This window comes from Synchiropus splendidus, chromosome 19 (assembly GCF_027744825.2).
Source record: "Synchiropus splendidus isolate RoL2022-P1 chromosome 19, RoL_Sspl_1.0, whole genome shotgun sequence".
Taxonomy (NCBI): Eukaryota; Metazoa; Chordata; class Actinopteri; order Syngnathiformes; family Callionymidae; genus Synchiropus; species Synchiropus splendidus.
In genome coordinates, this window is record NC_071352.1 from 11629019 (window position 1) to 11645753 (window position 16735).

At 42.2% G+C, this 16735-nt stretch overlaps 1 protein-coding gene across 2 annotated transcripts; it reads left to right on the forward strand.

The window, feature by feature from the left end:
- The first annotated feature begins 1100 nt into the window (after positions 1 to 1100).
- Positions 1101 to 14854, forward strand: stat3 (signal transducer and activator of transcription 3 (acute-phase response factor)). 2 transcript variants are annotated; one of them, XM_053852521.1, is made up of 24 exons: positions 1101 to 1289; positions 4056 to 4198; positions 4987 to 5230; positions 5303 to 5395; positions 5465 to 5546; positions 5619 to 5719; positions 6275 to 6426; positions 7463 to 7621; positions 7746 to 7838; positions 8071 to 8130; positions 8201 to 8230; positions 8301 to 8394; positions 8465 to 8512; positions 8587 to 8670; positions 9610 to 9708; positions 9775 to 9910; positions 9982 to 10034; positions 10102 to 10196; positions 10348 to 10487; positions 10562 to 10777; positions 10851 to 10893; positions 11424 to 11483; positions 13259 to 13356; positions 14204 to 14854. In XM_053852521.1, exons 2-24 carry the CDS (start codon positions 4071 to 4073, stop codon positions 14242 to 14244), a joined length of 2349 nt encoding a protein of 782 aa, XP_053708496.1. In that variant the 5' UTR covers positions 1101 to 1289; positions 4056 to 4070; the 3' UTR covers positions 14245 to 14854. The 2 variants fall into 2 exon arrangements, with proteins under 2 accessions (XP_053708496.1, XP_053708497.1); XM_053852522.1 differs by lacking the exon at positions 11424 to 11483.
- The last annotated feature ends 1881 nt before the right edge of the window (positions 14855 to 16735 follow it).

The following is a 16735-nucleotide window of genomic DNA, read 5'->3' on the forward strand; positions in this document are numbered from 1 at the left end:
CAGAAGTGTGTAAGAGTGAGTTCTTTTTTCATTAGTTAAGCTGCACATGTATGTTTCCAGTGTTCCACAGGTGAGAAAACACCTTAAGGTATCACAAGGGTCAGAAGTCACCACAACAATTCAATGTCAGTAGTGTTTTGAATGAGGGGAAGATGTGAAGATCTCAATGCAATGGTGACTGGGTGCAGCGTGTGAGTGTGTGTGTGTGTGTGTGCACTCTTGTGTGTCTGACCTTGGTGCGACACAAGCTTGTGTGGGAGTCGACACTGCAGGATGGAACACCATTAATATAATCAATTTGTCTGAGAAAGCAATTCTGGAGAGTGCTTCCTCTGAGAGCTAAGCTTGGTCCACAAACAGAGAGGTTTTTCATTCATATTTGTGGAGATTGCAAATAGCATTGTTAATCATTGCTCTTAATAAACACTTAATTACACATTTATAAACTTTACACAGGTGTTGCATGTGGTGTTCTTGAACTGTCTGTAAATACCTGTCAATAAGGGCACTCAGTTTCATTATTCAAAGGATATTTATGAGCAATTAAAAATGTAAAAATGCATGCAAGGGATTCATGTTCAGAGAACATGTGGCTGTGTTTCCTTTTATTTAGTAGTAATATGTTAAGGACTAAATATATTACTAGTCTCTGACTGCATTCAGTATCTGGAATTGTCACTTGAAATCATGTTCAGTTATTATTATATATGTTATTATATTATTATTATTATTATATTATATGTTAGTAATACGCACCCCCAGCTCAGATAATGAATATAGATCTATACAGCATTGTTGTCGCGCTGATTACGTCATGCTGCCAGTAATTCAGATGACTTCCAGTTCGGCTATTCTGGTTAAGGTACTTCCTCCCGCCGGCACTAATGGACTGCTGAGCGGATCCTGTGGGGGTGTTTCCATTGGAACAGCGCACTGCTGACGGCCATAAACACGACATTGAGTCCCGCCTCTATCTTCAGCCAACGCGTTATATGATTGGTCACCAACGCAAACTCGTCTTGCCATTGGCTTGTGGAACTGTCAATGAAAACGCAAGCGCCGTCTCAGCGAAAGGAAACGCCGCATAGAGGCGGGTTGACGTCAGTGCGCGAGGCGGGGTTGACTTCTGCCGTACTGACCAGACGAGAAATAAAACTAGTTTCCTTTGTCAGTGGTTTATTGCCGGGACTATTTGCAGCAAGTCGCTGACACTTTTTTGGCAGCGTTCAACCTGAACCAAGTGACTACAGAGCTGCGAAAAACCTTCTCAACGATTGACTTCTAGCGAGGTAAGATGCGTTCACTTTTTCCATTTTTGTCTTCTGTTTATTTCCTACCATACACCTCAAAAGTACTCTCTTTGAACTGCACGAAGGTAGCCATTCAGTGTTTTAAAATAGATGCGGAAGTTGTTATATAAGTTGTTATTAGGGGTTCATTGACCTCACCAAAAGCAGCGTTCTCTTCTAATGGAGTTTGACAAACTATTGATATGACATTTCCTTTGTAATTATGGGTGAACACTGCGTTTTCTTTTTATTATTGCGCACATCCTGCTCGCTGCTCTTTGGCCCTTCGTTCATACCAAAGCGTTACCGTTAAGTCGAATGCTATATCGACTGCACTGTGAGAAGATATACAGTGGCAAAAGGTGGAGTAGCTGTACCAGTGATGCAGTGGAGCGCACAACATAAACACAACATGGCCGCAGGGAGACGCGTTCACTCATCACTCCGCCACGTTTTTCCCCATCTTCGTCACGCCTACTTACTGCGGATAGATCTCCTTTAACGCAAAAGCTTAGACTTAGACTTTCTTTATATATATATATATATATATATATATATATATATATATATATATATATATATATATATATATATATATATAGATGGTGGCTGAACGTTGGACAATAGCTGCAGTACTGTTTATTTGTTTAGAATATATATATATATATATATATATATATATATATATATATATATATATATATATATATATATATATATATATATATATATATATCCTGACAGCACCAGGAACGAAACTGTTCCTGAATCTGGTGGTTCTGCATCGGATGCTACAGAACCGTCTGCCGGATGTCAGGAGGGAGAACTCCTCTATGAGGCTCCCGGTAAAAGCTGAAGTTCAGTTTTAAGATAAGATTCATCGGCTGCTTTCGTGTTTTCAGCATGTAGCGAGTGTAACACAGTAATGACAATCCAGTCCAATCCAAGTCTACAGAGATCAATACAGGTGAAACGTGAGAAACATGAAAAAGCCTCACGCCATTAGGATATTGTTTCTTCGGAGTATGAGTCAGGTTAGACAGATTTGACTCCATAGCAGTGTCTCACTACAATTGAATTTCAAATAAGAATTTGAAAACTGTCTACATTGAACTGAAAGAAAAGCCAGCAGCAGAACAAGTGCTCAATTGACAGGTGTTTGCATATGTTCATATTCATCACAAGTTTGTGTTGAGCTGTTATTGTATGGCTGATTTAATTTTTTCACGTTCATTCCTTTTTTCTCCTGTTTTGTTTTACACATTTAAACATGAATGTGTGTGAGAATTAAAAAGTGGAAACTAGCTACCTAAATGTTCTTTCCAAGCCTGCTGCTTGGAATCAAATGAACACACCTTTTGTCCGTGATAAATCCTTCATTGTTTCTAAAACAGAGAGCTTGTTTGTACTACAGTGATAAACCAAGACTATAAGGAGGCTATGTAGAAAGAAAGAGTCCAAAGTTGAGGAATATTTGTGTCAAGGATTGAACTTAGATAATGAAAAGTCTATCTTCATTCTTATCTATCGATTTTGTGGGTCTAGTTGAGAAAGAGGAATGTTGTAATAAACATGACTGCCATATATATATATATATATATATATATATATATATATATATAAAAATATATATAAAAAACCGTATGCTGGCACTGGTAAGTGGTCACCAGCAGCAAAGAGACTCAACAATGCGGAGACAAATTAGCGATTATTAATTTACGAAATAACGCAGGACAGAAGGAAGCACCAAAGGCGTCACCAAACCAAACTGGAACAGCAGAGCAGATAAGCAGGTGTTGTTGATTGCAAGATCAGTCCCAGGTGTGTCACCAAGCTCAGACGGACATAGTACAGAGAAAACAGGAAATGTACTGACAAAATAAAAGTAGATCATGACCCCCTATTTTTCATGTGTTTTGCTTCTACTAAAATTTGCCCTTTTGTTAGTTGGTTAATGTGAATGGTAATGTGAAAATGTTAAGTGTATTTTAGTTTCACTTTCACATTTGTTGAAAGAAAGAACTCTTTGTTTTTTGTTTGTTGAACGCTTTGTTCTGACATGGTTTGATAAGGTGGTCTGTTTTGCTGTTGGCATAATGTTTTTACAGTGTTATTAAATGACTGTAGCAATGATTTAGCAGGTTAAAATTTCCGTGTGTTGATATAACATCAATCATACACAGTAGTTATCTATTCATTAATCCCACTTTATTTAATGTGAAACCAGCAAAGGTAAAAAGATTTTCGTTGGGATTCAGGAACAATGTTCTGTGGACTTCCCAGCAGAAGAAGGAAGAAAAAGCCTATTTAGTAGAAGCATATGGTCAACTTTCTAAGATATTAAATGTCTTTCTGGTTGTGATGAGGTTGTTACATGTTAAAGATGACTTCATTTTTACCTGGAGGATTTACAGTCAACTGATCTAGACCAAGGCCAAACATCAACCATGCCCCCAGGGACGTGACAGCTGCTCATGTCTGCTGGTATTTATTACCGGTATTGCTTCACCTAGCAGGAAGTGACTGTGACTTTATGATCAGTTAAGTGGAAATCTGGGTTGTTTTTGAGGAATGTTAACTATACTGTTACGGTAAAATAAATGATTCATTTGTTGTTGATGTCTAAGTTGTTTCATGCTCTTGTTTAAGTACAGCAAAAGCTACATTGTAATGTAATGTAGGATTATTAAAAATGCTCTGTTTAAATTCAAATAGGCATGAAATAAATAATATGTTTTCTCTTACTCTGATGCCGGTTTATTCCAGGAAGTGTAAGTCAGAATGGCGCAGTGGAACCAGTTGCAGCAGCTGGAGACCAAGTATTTGGAGCAGCTCTATCACCTGTACAGCGACAGCTTCCCCATGGAGCTGCGGCAGTTCCTTGCTCCCTGGATCGAAAGTCAGGACTGGTGAGGCCAAAGTTCCATTCCATGCCTGATTGAACTTCTCTAACTGAATGGAATGCTAACTTAAAATGATCACTGTATTTTCTATGCTCTCGCAAAGGCCAACAATTTTAGTGACATTTGCATTAAAAAAAGGAGAAAAAATGTGTCTGTGTGACTGGGTGTCTGAGCTGGTGACCTGTTCAGGATGTCCCCGGCCACTCACCCCAAGAAGCTTGTTCCTCATGAAGACCCCATAAACACCTGATCTGGTCACTACAAAGCAAACAGCCAGTGGAGGTTTTTGTAATGTGGCTTGTGAAATGCATCTTTTTTGTTTTCAGTCATTGCTCTTCACAGTTTGAGCAAATTTGTAACACAAACATCGAACACCTGCTGAATTGAGTTTTCTCTGAAGACGTCATAATCAGAACCGATACTGACAAAGTTTGTTTCCGTGAAAGCGTTAATGCATATATTAAGCAGGTACTAACCGAGAGGGCTTTATGGAAACATGTCGCCTCACTCTTCCTCTTTCTTCTTATCTTAAAGCATTCGTGTACTTTCTGTAAAATTGACACGGTCTGCCGTGACCACAATGTGTACATGTTCGAGCGAGAATTATGAGGATTGTATTGCGTAAGTGTGGCGTTTTTGGAGAGAAACCTTGCGACTTACGCTGCAGTTATGAGGCTAATTTAAAATTCCATTGGGAAATTCATGTGCTGTGTAACTCCCAAAACTTGATGAGGTTTCTTGTTGACGTGTTTTCAGCTGTACTTATACGTAAAATATTCTATGTCTTCCCTTAGGGCCTACGCTGCCAATAAGGAGTCGCACGCCACCCTGGTCTTCCACAATCTTTTGGGAGAGATCGACCAGCAGTACAGCAGATTCCTACAGGAGAACAACGTTCTCTACCAACATAACCTGCGCCGCATCAAACAGCATCTCCAGAGCAAGTATCTGGAGAAGCCCATGGAGATCGCGAGGATCGTGGCCCGCTGCCTGTGGGAGGAGCAAAGGCTGCTGCAGAATGCCACCTCAGCTGCGCAGGTCCTCAACACAAGAAGATTTCTGTGAGGTGTGGTGTTCTGAATTATTGATCTCATATGTTCCTTCCAACAGGACGGCCAGGCTGCTCATCCGTCCGGAACAGTGGTGACAGAAAAGCAGCAGATTCTGGAGCACAACCTTCAAGATATAAGAAAACGAGTGCAGGTTTGTCTTTCTCATAACTTACTTGAACTGACTTTCATTCAGGTGTTTTAAAAAGAGCCTTTTTCTCAGGATATGGAGCAGAAAATGAAAATGCTTGAGAACTTACAGGACGACTTTGACTTCAATTACAAAACACTGAAAAGCCAAGGAGGTAGGTGTTACTCGCAAAAGTTTTATTCCAACACAAAGCTGAGTAATTAAATGAACCTGCCCAACTTCCCAGAGCTTTCTCAGGACCTCAATGGTAACAGCCAGGCCTCAGCCGCCAGACAGAAGATGGCACAGCTGGAGCAGATGCTGAGTGCTCTGGACCAGCTCAGGAGGGTGGGTACACGATGACGCTTCATGAGACAATTACATATGAACAAGAAAGTACTATTTAATGTCATTGGAAGTATTTCGGTTTTTATTTTCTGGTTCTTCTTTTGGTCAAGAAGAGGTTTATTGTTTTTGTTTGAGGTAAACCTGAGTCAATTTGAGGGATTCTGTCGCCACATCAGTCGTCATTTGAAAGCGAAACTAGATGTTTGGGTTTAATGGAAAGAAATTTGAAGACGCCACACAACTATGATGCAGTGTTTTGAATATATAGACCTGTAAATCGATCTGCTTGGAATTTGGTTGCATGTTTGCGTGCAAAAACCAACATCCTGTGCAGCCGAACAATGACGTCACCGGGTGATTTCTATCTTTAAGCCTCTGCACACATGACTGATAGCATGAAAGTTCATCAGTTGTTACTCATGGTGTTACCTATTTGTACATTCGTGTTTCAAATGTGTGAAACTCCGAATCTCTTTCCACCCCATACTTGGGCTTCAACTCAAATTCATACTATTTTTTCATGATTACAATAGCAACTTTTGCTTTCTTTTCCAGCAAATAGTCAATGAAATGGGAGGCTTGCTCACCGCCATGGATTATGTCCAGAAGAACCTGACTGACGAGGAGCTTGCTGACTGGAAAAGGAGGCAGCAGATTGCGTGTATTGGTGGCCCACCCAACATCTGTCTGGACCGTCTGGAGACTTGGTGAGCAGTTGGCCGCTGTACAATCTTGATGTATTAATCTAGTACGTTTTACAGTTGCGCATCACAAAGTTGGAATTAGGAGCTTTTTAGGGTTTTCTCAATGATGTCATCTGAAAAAGAAGCAATTGATTCCTGAAATGTAGAAAATATTTTAATAGAAACTGTCCAAGCCTGAGTTGACCATGCTAAACATAAATCTGAGCTCTGAGAGGGTTAAACATTAAATACATAAGATTTTTAACAATTACGACCTTTCATAGTACCACATTTTGGTCTTCAGTGTTATATATAAAATGACATTTTTGCCATCAAACTGTGCCTCTTTTGTATGATATTGGCAATTGAGAGATATGTTTTTAATGTACGGTAGTTGTCGCTAGATGAGGTTTCATGATACAGCATTGATTTTCAGGGGCTACTAGATGGCACTGTCTGCTGCAAAATGTTTAGACTTGAACAAATGAAACCTCACATCATTTCTCAATCAAGAGTGAACTGTTTCATTAACCCAGCAATACAGTTTCATTATACTTCATCTACCCTGCACTAATGTAGGGTTGAATTTACTGAAGGTTTTCACATCCTGAAATCTGTTTCCTCACTCTAAAAATGATTTTTCAAGAAAGAACATGGTGTAAACAGCTATTATCACTCAACGTCATCCAAAAATATGAATTTTGGCAACGGAAGTGGCCCTAGCTCCTTTGACATACTGTGTGAGTGAACATCCGTTTGAAAAATCAAATTGCTCTGGTTGTTGCATGGTGTGGTGCCAATATCCTCTCTCTACTTTTTCATCCGTCAGTGTGAGTTTTTGCAGATTAAACCCTCTCGCATAGATTAATAAAAAGCTTTACTCTGCTGTAATCCCATTGCAAAAACACACGTGCACACCCTTTCATCCATCATCACAGTTAAACTGAATAGGTCTATTGGAATACACCACCGACACTAAGAACATTATGTACCTCGTGTTCTCCTGCATTTCATGGGCGTTCTTCCTCTGTTTTATGCTTGTCTGGTGTCATTTTAACAGGTTCACGTCTCTGGCCGAGTCGCAGCTTCAGATTCGCCAGCAGATCAAGAAGCTGGAGGAGCTTCAACAGAAAGTTTCCTACAAGGGAGACCCCATCATTCAGCACCGTCCAGCTTTGGAGGAGAAAATTGTCAACCTCTTTAGAAGCCTGATGAAGAGGTACGCTTTTATTCGTCTGCCGAAGAGATAATAAAGAGACACAGTTGCAGACTGTCAATCCAATAGTTTTTTTTTTCTTGTCAGTTGTTGGCATAACTCCTCGATTGTCTTTTCGACTGTGTAGTGCTTTTGTGGTTGAGAGGCAGCCATGTATGCCCATGCATCCAGACAGACCTCTTGTCATCAAAACTGGAGTTCAGTTCACCAATAAAGTCAGGTGAGTCAAAAAAAATCACTGTCGGGGCCTCCTTTTGGCTTGTAGTTTTTAAAATTATACTTATATACATTTTGGCAAGGATGCGTACAAATCAATATAGTTTATTTTCATGCATACATATTTGTAAATATCATGGTCAATTGCAAATATAGGATTCTAAGGTCTAATTATTGTGTGCTGTTTCATTGTCTACAACATAAACAATAAATCAATGTCATTTCTGTGGTTTCAGACTGCTGGTGAAATTTCCTGAACTCAATTACCAGCTGAAAATTAAAGTTTGCATCGACAAGTGAGTCTACGATAATCACCATGCCATGTTGTTGGAGAGGAGACTAAATCAATTTTCCCTTCTGTTCCAGAGAATCTGTGGACGTCGCTGCCATTCGAGGGTATGTGAACATTTAGTCTTGTGTCCTGTACTGTATGTGCCTTCACTGAACCTTTTGTTTTATAATATAGAGCAAGAAAGTTCAACATCCTGGGTACCAACACGAAGGTCATGAATATGGAGGAATCCAACAATGGCAGTCTCTCTGCAGAATTTAAACATTTGGTGGGTTGACTGAAACTTTTTGCTGTTTCCTGACTTCATCGAAAGCACGCTCACTTTGTGTTGCTTCCAGACACTGAGAGAGCAGCGATGTGGCAACGGTGGTCGCACCAATAGCGATGTGAGTAAGGCTGACAACCTCATGCAGTTCAAGTGGTTGCCTTTTGTATTAAGCCTGGGAAAACACTTCTGCAGGCGTCTCTCATCGTCACTGAGGAGCTGCACCTGATCACTTTTGAGACGGAAGTCTATCACCAAGGCCTGAAGATCGACCTGGAGGTTCGTATTGAGGCATTAAACTGTTGGTAGATAAGCATTAAATAGTGCCGCACAATCCTGCCACTTTCTCTTTTAGCCAGCTGAGCTTGTCACAGGTCAAGGATGTGGAGGGGGACCCAAGTGCAAGTGGTGAAAGTTACAGGGAGGCAGGAGCGAGATCGAAATAATGTTTTAATAATTAAACAGAATCACAACAGAAAGCGTCACCGAACCGGGAGAATCAAACAAACTTAAATCACAAGGAACAAAGAGACAAAAGCAAACCGAACAGAGATAGTCACAAAAGAAACCAGGAAACACACGGAAACAGGAAGAAACCAAAACACCAACTCAGGCACCAGAGTCTAAGACAAAGTAATCAAAAACAAACTAGCTTGCACACAGAACGAGAGACCGAACGACAGAGAGCCAATTTACCGCAGGGAACAAGAGTCCAAATCACAGGAACTAGGAGAAATCACAGGGAACAAATGGAGACGATCTGGCAAACGGTGCTGGAGTCCAGGTGCTCTAATACATGGGTGATCAGTGGTTGTTTGGCTCCAGCCGTGTGCTACACAGTCAGGAAGGAACAGAGGGAGAAAACAAAAACAGGACTCACGTGACAAAATAAGTCATGTCAGAGCTATTTGAAAAGGCCATCAAGGATTCAATAAATCAACTGAGAATTTGAGCATCCTCTGAGATTATGCATGACATCATCATCTCAATTACTGACAGTGCACTGGACCTTGGATCTTAAGTCTATAATTATTATTATTATTATTATTATTATTATTATCTAACTGTTGCCTTTTAGGTCAGTTTCAACCCTCATTTGTCTTGGCTTATTATTGAATTAAATTGATATATTTCTTGATTTCATTTGTCATTTAGAAGTGAACGCAAAAAATGTATGGATTGTTTGCATTTTATACTGACATAGTCTCTCTCACACAGACTCATTCCTTGCCTGTGGTGGTCATCTCAAACATCTGCCAAATGCCCAACGCCTGGGCGTCCATACTGTGGTACAACATGCTGACCAACCACCCAAAGGTAAGACACCACCCCCTGCTGGTGCGAGGACCCAATAACGTCAATTTGTCCTTGTCTTGGCCGCAGAATGTGAACTTCTTCACCAAGCCACCGGTGGGAACCTGGGATCAGGTGGCAGAAGTGCTGAGCTGGCAGTTTTCCTCCACCACAAAGCGAGGTCTCACCATTGAGCAGCTCACCACCCTCGCAGAGAAACTCTTGGGTAAGATCAGGCGACCGAAATGCCCTCATTGTGAGCTGTATGAACGTGAGGTGTTTTTTTTTTCCACCAAGGACCGTCCGTCAACTACTCTGGCTGCCAGATCACTTGGGCCAAGTTCTGCAAGGTACGTCTCCTCCTCAACTTGTGTTATATTTAGATGCTGTTTCTTAGTGTGTGTTTTCCCTCTGCAGGAAAACATGGCTGGCAAAGGGTTCTCCTTCTGGGTGTGGCTGGACAACATTATTGACCTGGTGAAGAAGTACATCCTGGCCCTGTGGAATGAAGGGTGAGTGGGTCAGCAGTGGTCATGAATATATATATATATATTTTTTTTCACTCGTATGGACTGAAATGTTGGAAACATCTTTAAGTGCAAAACTGAAAATATGAATCAATGTTCGTGCTTTAAGAAGTGGCCTCGTGTGGTGTCTCTGCAGGTACATCATGGGCTTCATCAGTAAGGAGAGAGAAAGAGCGATTCTCAATCCAAAGCCACCCGGCACCTTCCTCCTGCGCTTCAGCGAGAGTAGCAAAGAGGGCGGCATCACCTTCACATGGGTGGAGAAAGACATTAGTGGTGAGAGTTTTTTCCTGCATGGTTTCGAGCCGTGTTCGTTCTCTGCGACTGACTCTACTCCTGCACTCCAATAGGAAAGACCCAGATCCAGTCGGTGGAGCCGTACACCAAGCAGCAGCTCAACAGCATGTCATTCGCTGACATCATCATGGGCTACAAGATCATGGATGCCACCAACATCCTGGTTTCACCACTTGTCTACCTGTATCCCGATATTCCCAAAGATGAAGCTTTTGGAAAGTACTGCAGGCCAGAGGAGATTACCGAGCCAGACCCCTCAGACCCAAACAGTGAGCCGTCTCTAGACATGGACTGTTTGCAGTCAAGACATGACACTAAAATCTTCAATTCCTTTTGCCACAGTTATTCAGCCGTACTTGAAGAAGAAGTTCATCTGCGTGACCCCGTGAGTTTCTTTAATATTTTTAATCTCTCTGTTTCCCAGACAATGTTAGTCGACAGCTATTTTTTTTCTCTTGAGAAATAATTCCTGTTCTGCAGAGGAAACGTTACCAAATATTCAAAGAAAGCAGAACAAAGCTGCTTTCATTTTATGTGATGGGCCACTGTTAGGGGAGGAACCGAGACTGTTTCCATGCTGAAAGGCTTCCAAGATTGGGCGAAACGCAAATATGAATCTCACAAGCTGATGCATGCTCACCGTCATTATTCTTGCTCTGCTTTGTTTTTTTTATTCCTAAAAAAAGGAGGGATGAAAATCACCTTTGGTTTTTGGCTAGTTGAATTTGAGGAGGGCGGACTATTACCTGGAGAATGACCTGAAACTTCTCAGAGTTTTTCTCTATTGACTTTCTGTTGTGCTGTTTGCTCAATGAAAGCCAGTATTGAAGGTGAAAACAGCAAACGGGTCGGGCCAATGTGGTGGCAAGCTGCTGTGTGAGGCTTGCTCAGTGAGATCCTGACCTGTCTCCGTAGGTGCCCCTCCGTGTTCATGGACTTGCCGGACAGTGAGCTGCTAGCGAACGGATTTTCGTGGTAGGCGCTCTGGGCAGAGGGAGGGGCGGCGGCATGTAGGGCTGTGTGTGCATCTTGTCACTCTGAGTGTGTGTCGTTGGTGCCACAGTTATTGCAGTTTCAAACACTTTGAGTGACTCAGATGTAAACAACATCTAATTCGACCCTTGTGAGTGCCTCATCGACATCCATCCACAGCTGCACATTGAAGCCCTCTGTGTCTGTTTGCTTCAAACCCCTATGTAGACTGTGTGAATGGTCACGGCATCACTGTTGTAGCTGTTGTGTCTGTCTCGTAGTAGTGTCTAGTGTAGAAAGTAGTTTTTCTCATTCATCTGGGCGACCTTCACACCTGGCAATGTTTTCTGTGATAGATATTGAATCCGCACCATCGTTGTCACCCTGTCTCCTCACTTTTCTCGAATTTGTTTTTTTTTTCTACTAATAATAACACATTAGAATTGCTTCTATATTTGCTATGATAATTCATGTGTGCTCTGCCTGGGTTTTGGTATGGGTTTGACCAAGTGCTGCCTTCCTTCTGAGAAAGATGCAGGCGCTCCTCTCTCAGCAGAGGGCAGTATGGTCCTCCTCAAAGAAACAGACCTGGTCTCCACTTGCCTGTTCAACTTCCCTGGGCACGACAATTCAAGTTCTCTGTTTCTGCTTGGGGCGCATTGTGTAACTGAGCAACCCAGATGGTCGACTTCACTGACTCAGTGGAATCAGGTGGAGCTCAGGTCATTCGTAGGGGAAGGCCACACTACCTGAATCGTAGTCAACTCAGATGCGTCAGACCCATCGAGAAGCCCTGTTAGAGGCACTCTTTCATTGAAATAGGGTTACTGCATGTAACCTTGGGTTTATTATCACAGTAGATTTAATGTGATCGCTCTTGCCCCCTCTTGGCCAGTTCATTCTTATGTAGTTACCGTAAATTCCGTACTATTGAGCACACATTGGATATTAGCTCCACCCACTAAATTTAAGAAGGAAAATAGATCTTGTTCATAAATAAGCCGCACCGGTCTTTAAGCCGTGGGTGCAGTGGTGATGTCTGCACCGTAGATATGTCAGTGGTGCACCAGGCTTATAAATGCATCAGAGGATCGCTTCTAAACTAGTTTTGAAAACAGGGTCCAGCATGGAGACTGAACAAGTGTGAAACAAACTCAGCAATTTCTGAACTGAATTTATGAACTTCTCACATCTTTTATTGCCATTAAAGTGCTCGAAATGGGCTGTTTTCGCCTTTGTGTCCGAAATTCCAACGCCACATCCAGGAGATCGGTTCTGTTGGCGAAGCTGTGGACATGCTGGCGAAAACAGCGCATTTGAAGTCAATAAAACGCCTGTGATTTCATCGGTTTGATGTGACGTGGCTCAATATTTTGGCAGCATGATGCCCTTTAGCTTGTAAAAATCCATGCATTAGTTTCATTGTCGTGTAAGCTGCAGGATTCTGAAAAGAAACTAGTGGCTTATAGTCTGGAACTTACGGTAAACTTACGCTAACAACACTTCATTTTGGAGGCACCTGGACCATTTCACTGGTGGTGAGGTGAGGAAGCAGAAAACAGGTTATTGCCAATTGTAAAGGGGTTCTACGCCGACATCCTCACCAGTCAGCATGCCATCCGTCGCTAACACCTCATCTTGTACAAGATGATAACAATCATTTCACTACTTGATGCAGAGTTGTCGTGCTGGTGACAACATCAGGCCTCTGGAAGCAGAAACTGGAAGTGAGTTTGTGGAACCTGATGTGGCTGATTGGTATGTTCTCTATGTTCTAGCTCCAACTCTGGGAACACCAGTGACCTCTTCCCCATGTCTCCTCGCACTCTCGATTCACTAATGCACAACGACGCCGAGGCTCATTCCGGACATATGGGTGAGTCAGGCGCTCACGCGCACCGCCTAATGCATATTTACTCGAAAGAGAGAGCTGAGCTTCCTGTTTGAGTCAAGCATCAGCTGGCACATGCTAATAATGAGGTCGGGTCAGAGTCACGAGCGTTTGAAGCGTGTAGCCGTGACGCCGTCCCTTCTCAAGTAGGTACACAGACTCATTTGGACGGGTCCAGACAATGCTAATTCCTGCTTATGTAAGTCTGAGCTCTCCACGGACTCACAAGGACCTCCTTGCTTGTTGACCCATTTACATGAAAATGATATCATAATACAATACGAGTACTGAGAGGATGCGAGACGGACAGAGAACAATGTGACACATCAAGTTGGAAGACGCATTCATTTTAGTTGGACAGCGAGTTGGGCAGTTTTGTGTCACATTTAAACACAACTTAAAAGTCAAAACTATGCTGCAACTGTCAGCGAAAGTGAGACCATCAGGCTGCTCAGTCCCACCTGCTAAAACCACTGAATATAGCTATTGTAAAGTGGTAGGAAACCTCAATAATAAACACTGTGGAGTGAAATTTGTAGTTAGAAATATATTTAAATATAATTCAGAGTTTGCATGTTGTTTTGTGGTCCTCTCCATTTTCTAGTGGTAAATCTTGGTCATTTTATGTAATGCGTTCATAAGCGATCATAATGCATTTATGAGGCTCTATAGATGAATTTGACGATGAAAAAATTGAAAGTATAATTTACACAATGACTTATATATCACATGGAATCATGGAATATCAGTTTCTGCAGCCATAAACTCTAAGTAAACTCAGCAATCGTATGTAAGTCTTACACTTGCCGTCCTTGCACCTTTTGTTCCGCAGAGTCTCTGACTGTGGAGATGGACGTGATGTCACCAATCTGAAGAATCTGCTGCCGTGTGACGCACCATGTATATAGTGTACGTACTTTGGACTCACTGTCATACAGTTGGTGAAGATTGTTTTCCTGTAGTCCACTGTATTCCTGCCTCTTTTCTTTAGATATATTTTTACAAAACAGTTAGATTTTTCTGTGATACTAACAGGAAACTGATACTTCTTTTTCCTTTTTCCAAAACGTCATATAGTGATTAAACGATAAGCTATTCCATTTGTGTTTATGCAGAGGTCGATAGAACCTAACAAGCAGATGAATTAACAACTCTTCACCCTTCTCTACCTGTTTGTACGTACAAAGTGGTAGTTTTCAAGGCTGTTTTCTAAGATAATGTATTTTGTCATCATGTCAATTGCACTTGTTAAAAAAAATGCAGTTCAACCACTTATCAGTGTTGTAACAGGTAGTTTAAAGGTTTTATTTCCACTGTGTCATGTTTGATTTCCAATAGTGGACTTGCTTTTAACAACACTTTGTATCTTTGCCTTGAAATCATGACATCAAGTTAGACTTAGACTTAGACTTTCTTTATTGTCATTGCACAAAACATATTACTATATTTGTTATTTGGAACAATAAATATAATTGCAACATGACTGAGAGACTTGTTTTTGTGATTCACAAGTGTTGTTGAACTATTCTTTCCTTGAGTCACTGCACATGTTGTCATTCATGGGCCACTCATTGACCCAGCTACCACCACCGAGACACACTTGCCTTTGGGCTCAACTCTAGTCGCAGCACATGGTTCCAGAAAGCCACTCATACTATTTATGACGGGGAGCATGTGCGCTCAGCTTCTTGCGTCGCCCGTGGCGATGCCTGTTTGGTCTTGACCAACGTGTTCAGCTCAGTTTCAGGGAGTTGGCAAAGCTCAATGTTCGAGGCCGTCTTTATTTAGAGCAGGAATTCTTCCTGGCCTTGAGGAGCCCAGTTGCACTTGTTGGTGACCAGTGTGAGAGTGATAATGCAAGGCTCCACACACCTGTTTCACAATCACGCCTAGGACCTTGTTAAGTGTTGGTGGGAGTTGCGAGTGTTGTGTCGTGAAGCAGGTCTTGAACTTCAGAAAAAAATAGCTCAGATTTGGCTTGCACACGTCGGTCCGTTGCCGCTTGGCTGCCGGAAAAGAAAAACTTAATTCCACTCTGTAAAAAGGTCAGTGAAAGAAGTCAGTCGGCACAGTGGTGGATGAACTTATATAGTGTGATGCGTCATGGATCCCTTGACCATGAACCCATGAACCCATGAACCATGAACGTGCAGGAGAGGGCAATGTATTGCTCAGGCCTATTCTGAATTACACGAACTGCGATGAACTCCATTCTCTCTCAGCACATTGTTCATGGGATGTTTCATCTTGATCACACTCGAGATATCGTGGAGAACCATAATAGGTCCCCTTTAAACCCCTTGTAAACAGAGGTGCAAGCGTCTACTAGTCTACTGACCAATAGAAGCGTTCTAAAGCCAAAGCGACAACTTTCTAAAGTGAAAACAGTGAGTCGATGTCTTCTATGGTTTTGCTGCAGATTTTGGTCGTGTTTCCAATGGGACTCAACAGAGAGTGGTGATGTAACACCTAAGGGTGTGTCGATAAACAATTCTCTAACTCACTGTGTTGCCAAAAAAAAAAAATGTGGCATGAAAAGGTGGGAAACTTTTCCCAAGTTTGTACCTATGAATCTGTCCTCTCCGCCCCATTGACTGCTATTATCTGTCTATATGGGAAGCTCATTATCGGAATGGTCCTGCCAGTTGAGTGCTTGAATCGTCTCCATGGTGACGGCATCACATCCAGGGTCACCTGCCAAACACTTGCTTACATACGTGCACTCATCATCCTCTCTCCCCTGAGGCCAATTGGAGTTGGAGCTAGAAGCACATAGAACAGGACAACAATATTGCATGAAGGACAAAAATGGCTGAATGAAAATGGGCAAAATTAGGAAAACTGAAAAGAGTAGTTGTTTTCACCGGTCAAAGGGTTCGAAGTGAAATATCAGAGATGGATCGACAGGCAGGCATAGTCTGACCGCTCCACTGGTGGGACTCAACCATCAGTTCAGTCAAGTTAAACTTCCTCATTTCAGTTTGAGTCACCCGTAACAGAAGTGTCCGTCTGCCATCTTTGGATGGAAAGAAACAGCTACTAAAAGAGAAACTGAAGGAAACATGTTGTGCATCTTCAAGTCAGAGCCTCTCGGGGTACTCGCGCGCCTCCCTCATGCTCACTGTTTTCGGTTTGTGTTGCTGCTGGGAAATCCACACAGACCGGTCAGAGGAGCTGAAACTGTGCGGATGAGCTGCTTTAGCAGCTGATGACTCAGCTGTCTGCTCAAGCAACTGTCACCCTCCAGATGAGAGCTGAGGCCTGAGACCCATCTAGAGAGCTGATGAACAACCCACGAGCCCGTGTGTGAGTGTGTGGGGACATAAATCTGCTCACAGGTCGGCAGTGGTCTGAAGTGGAGCAG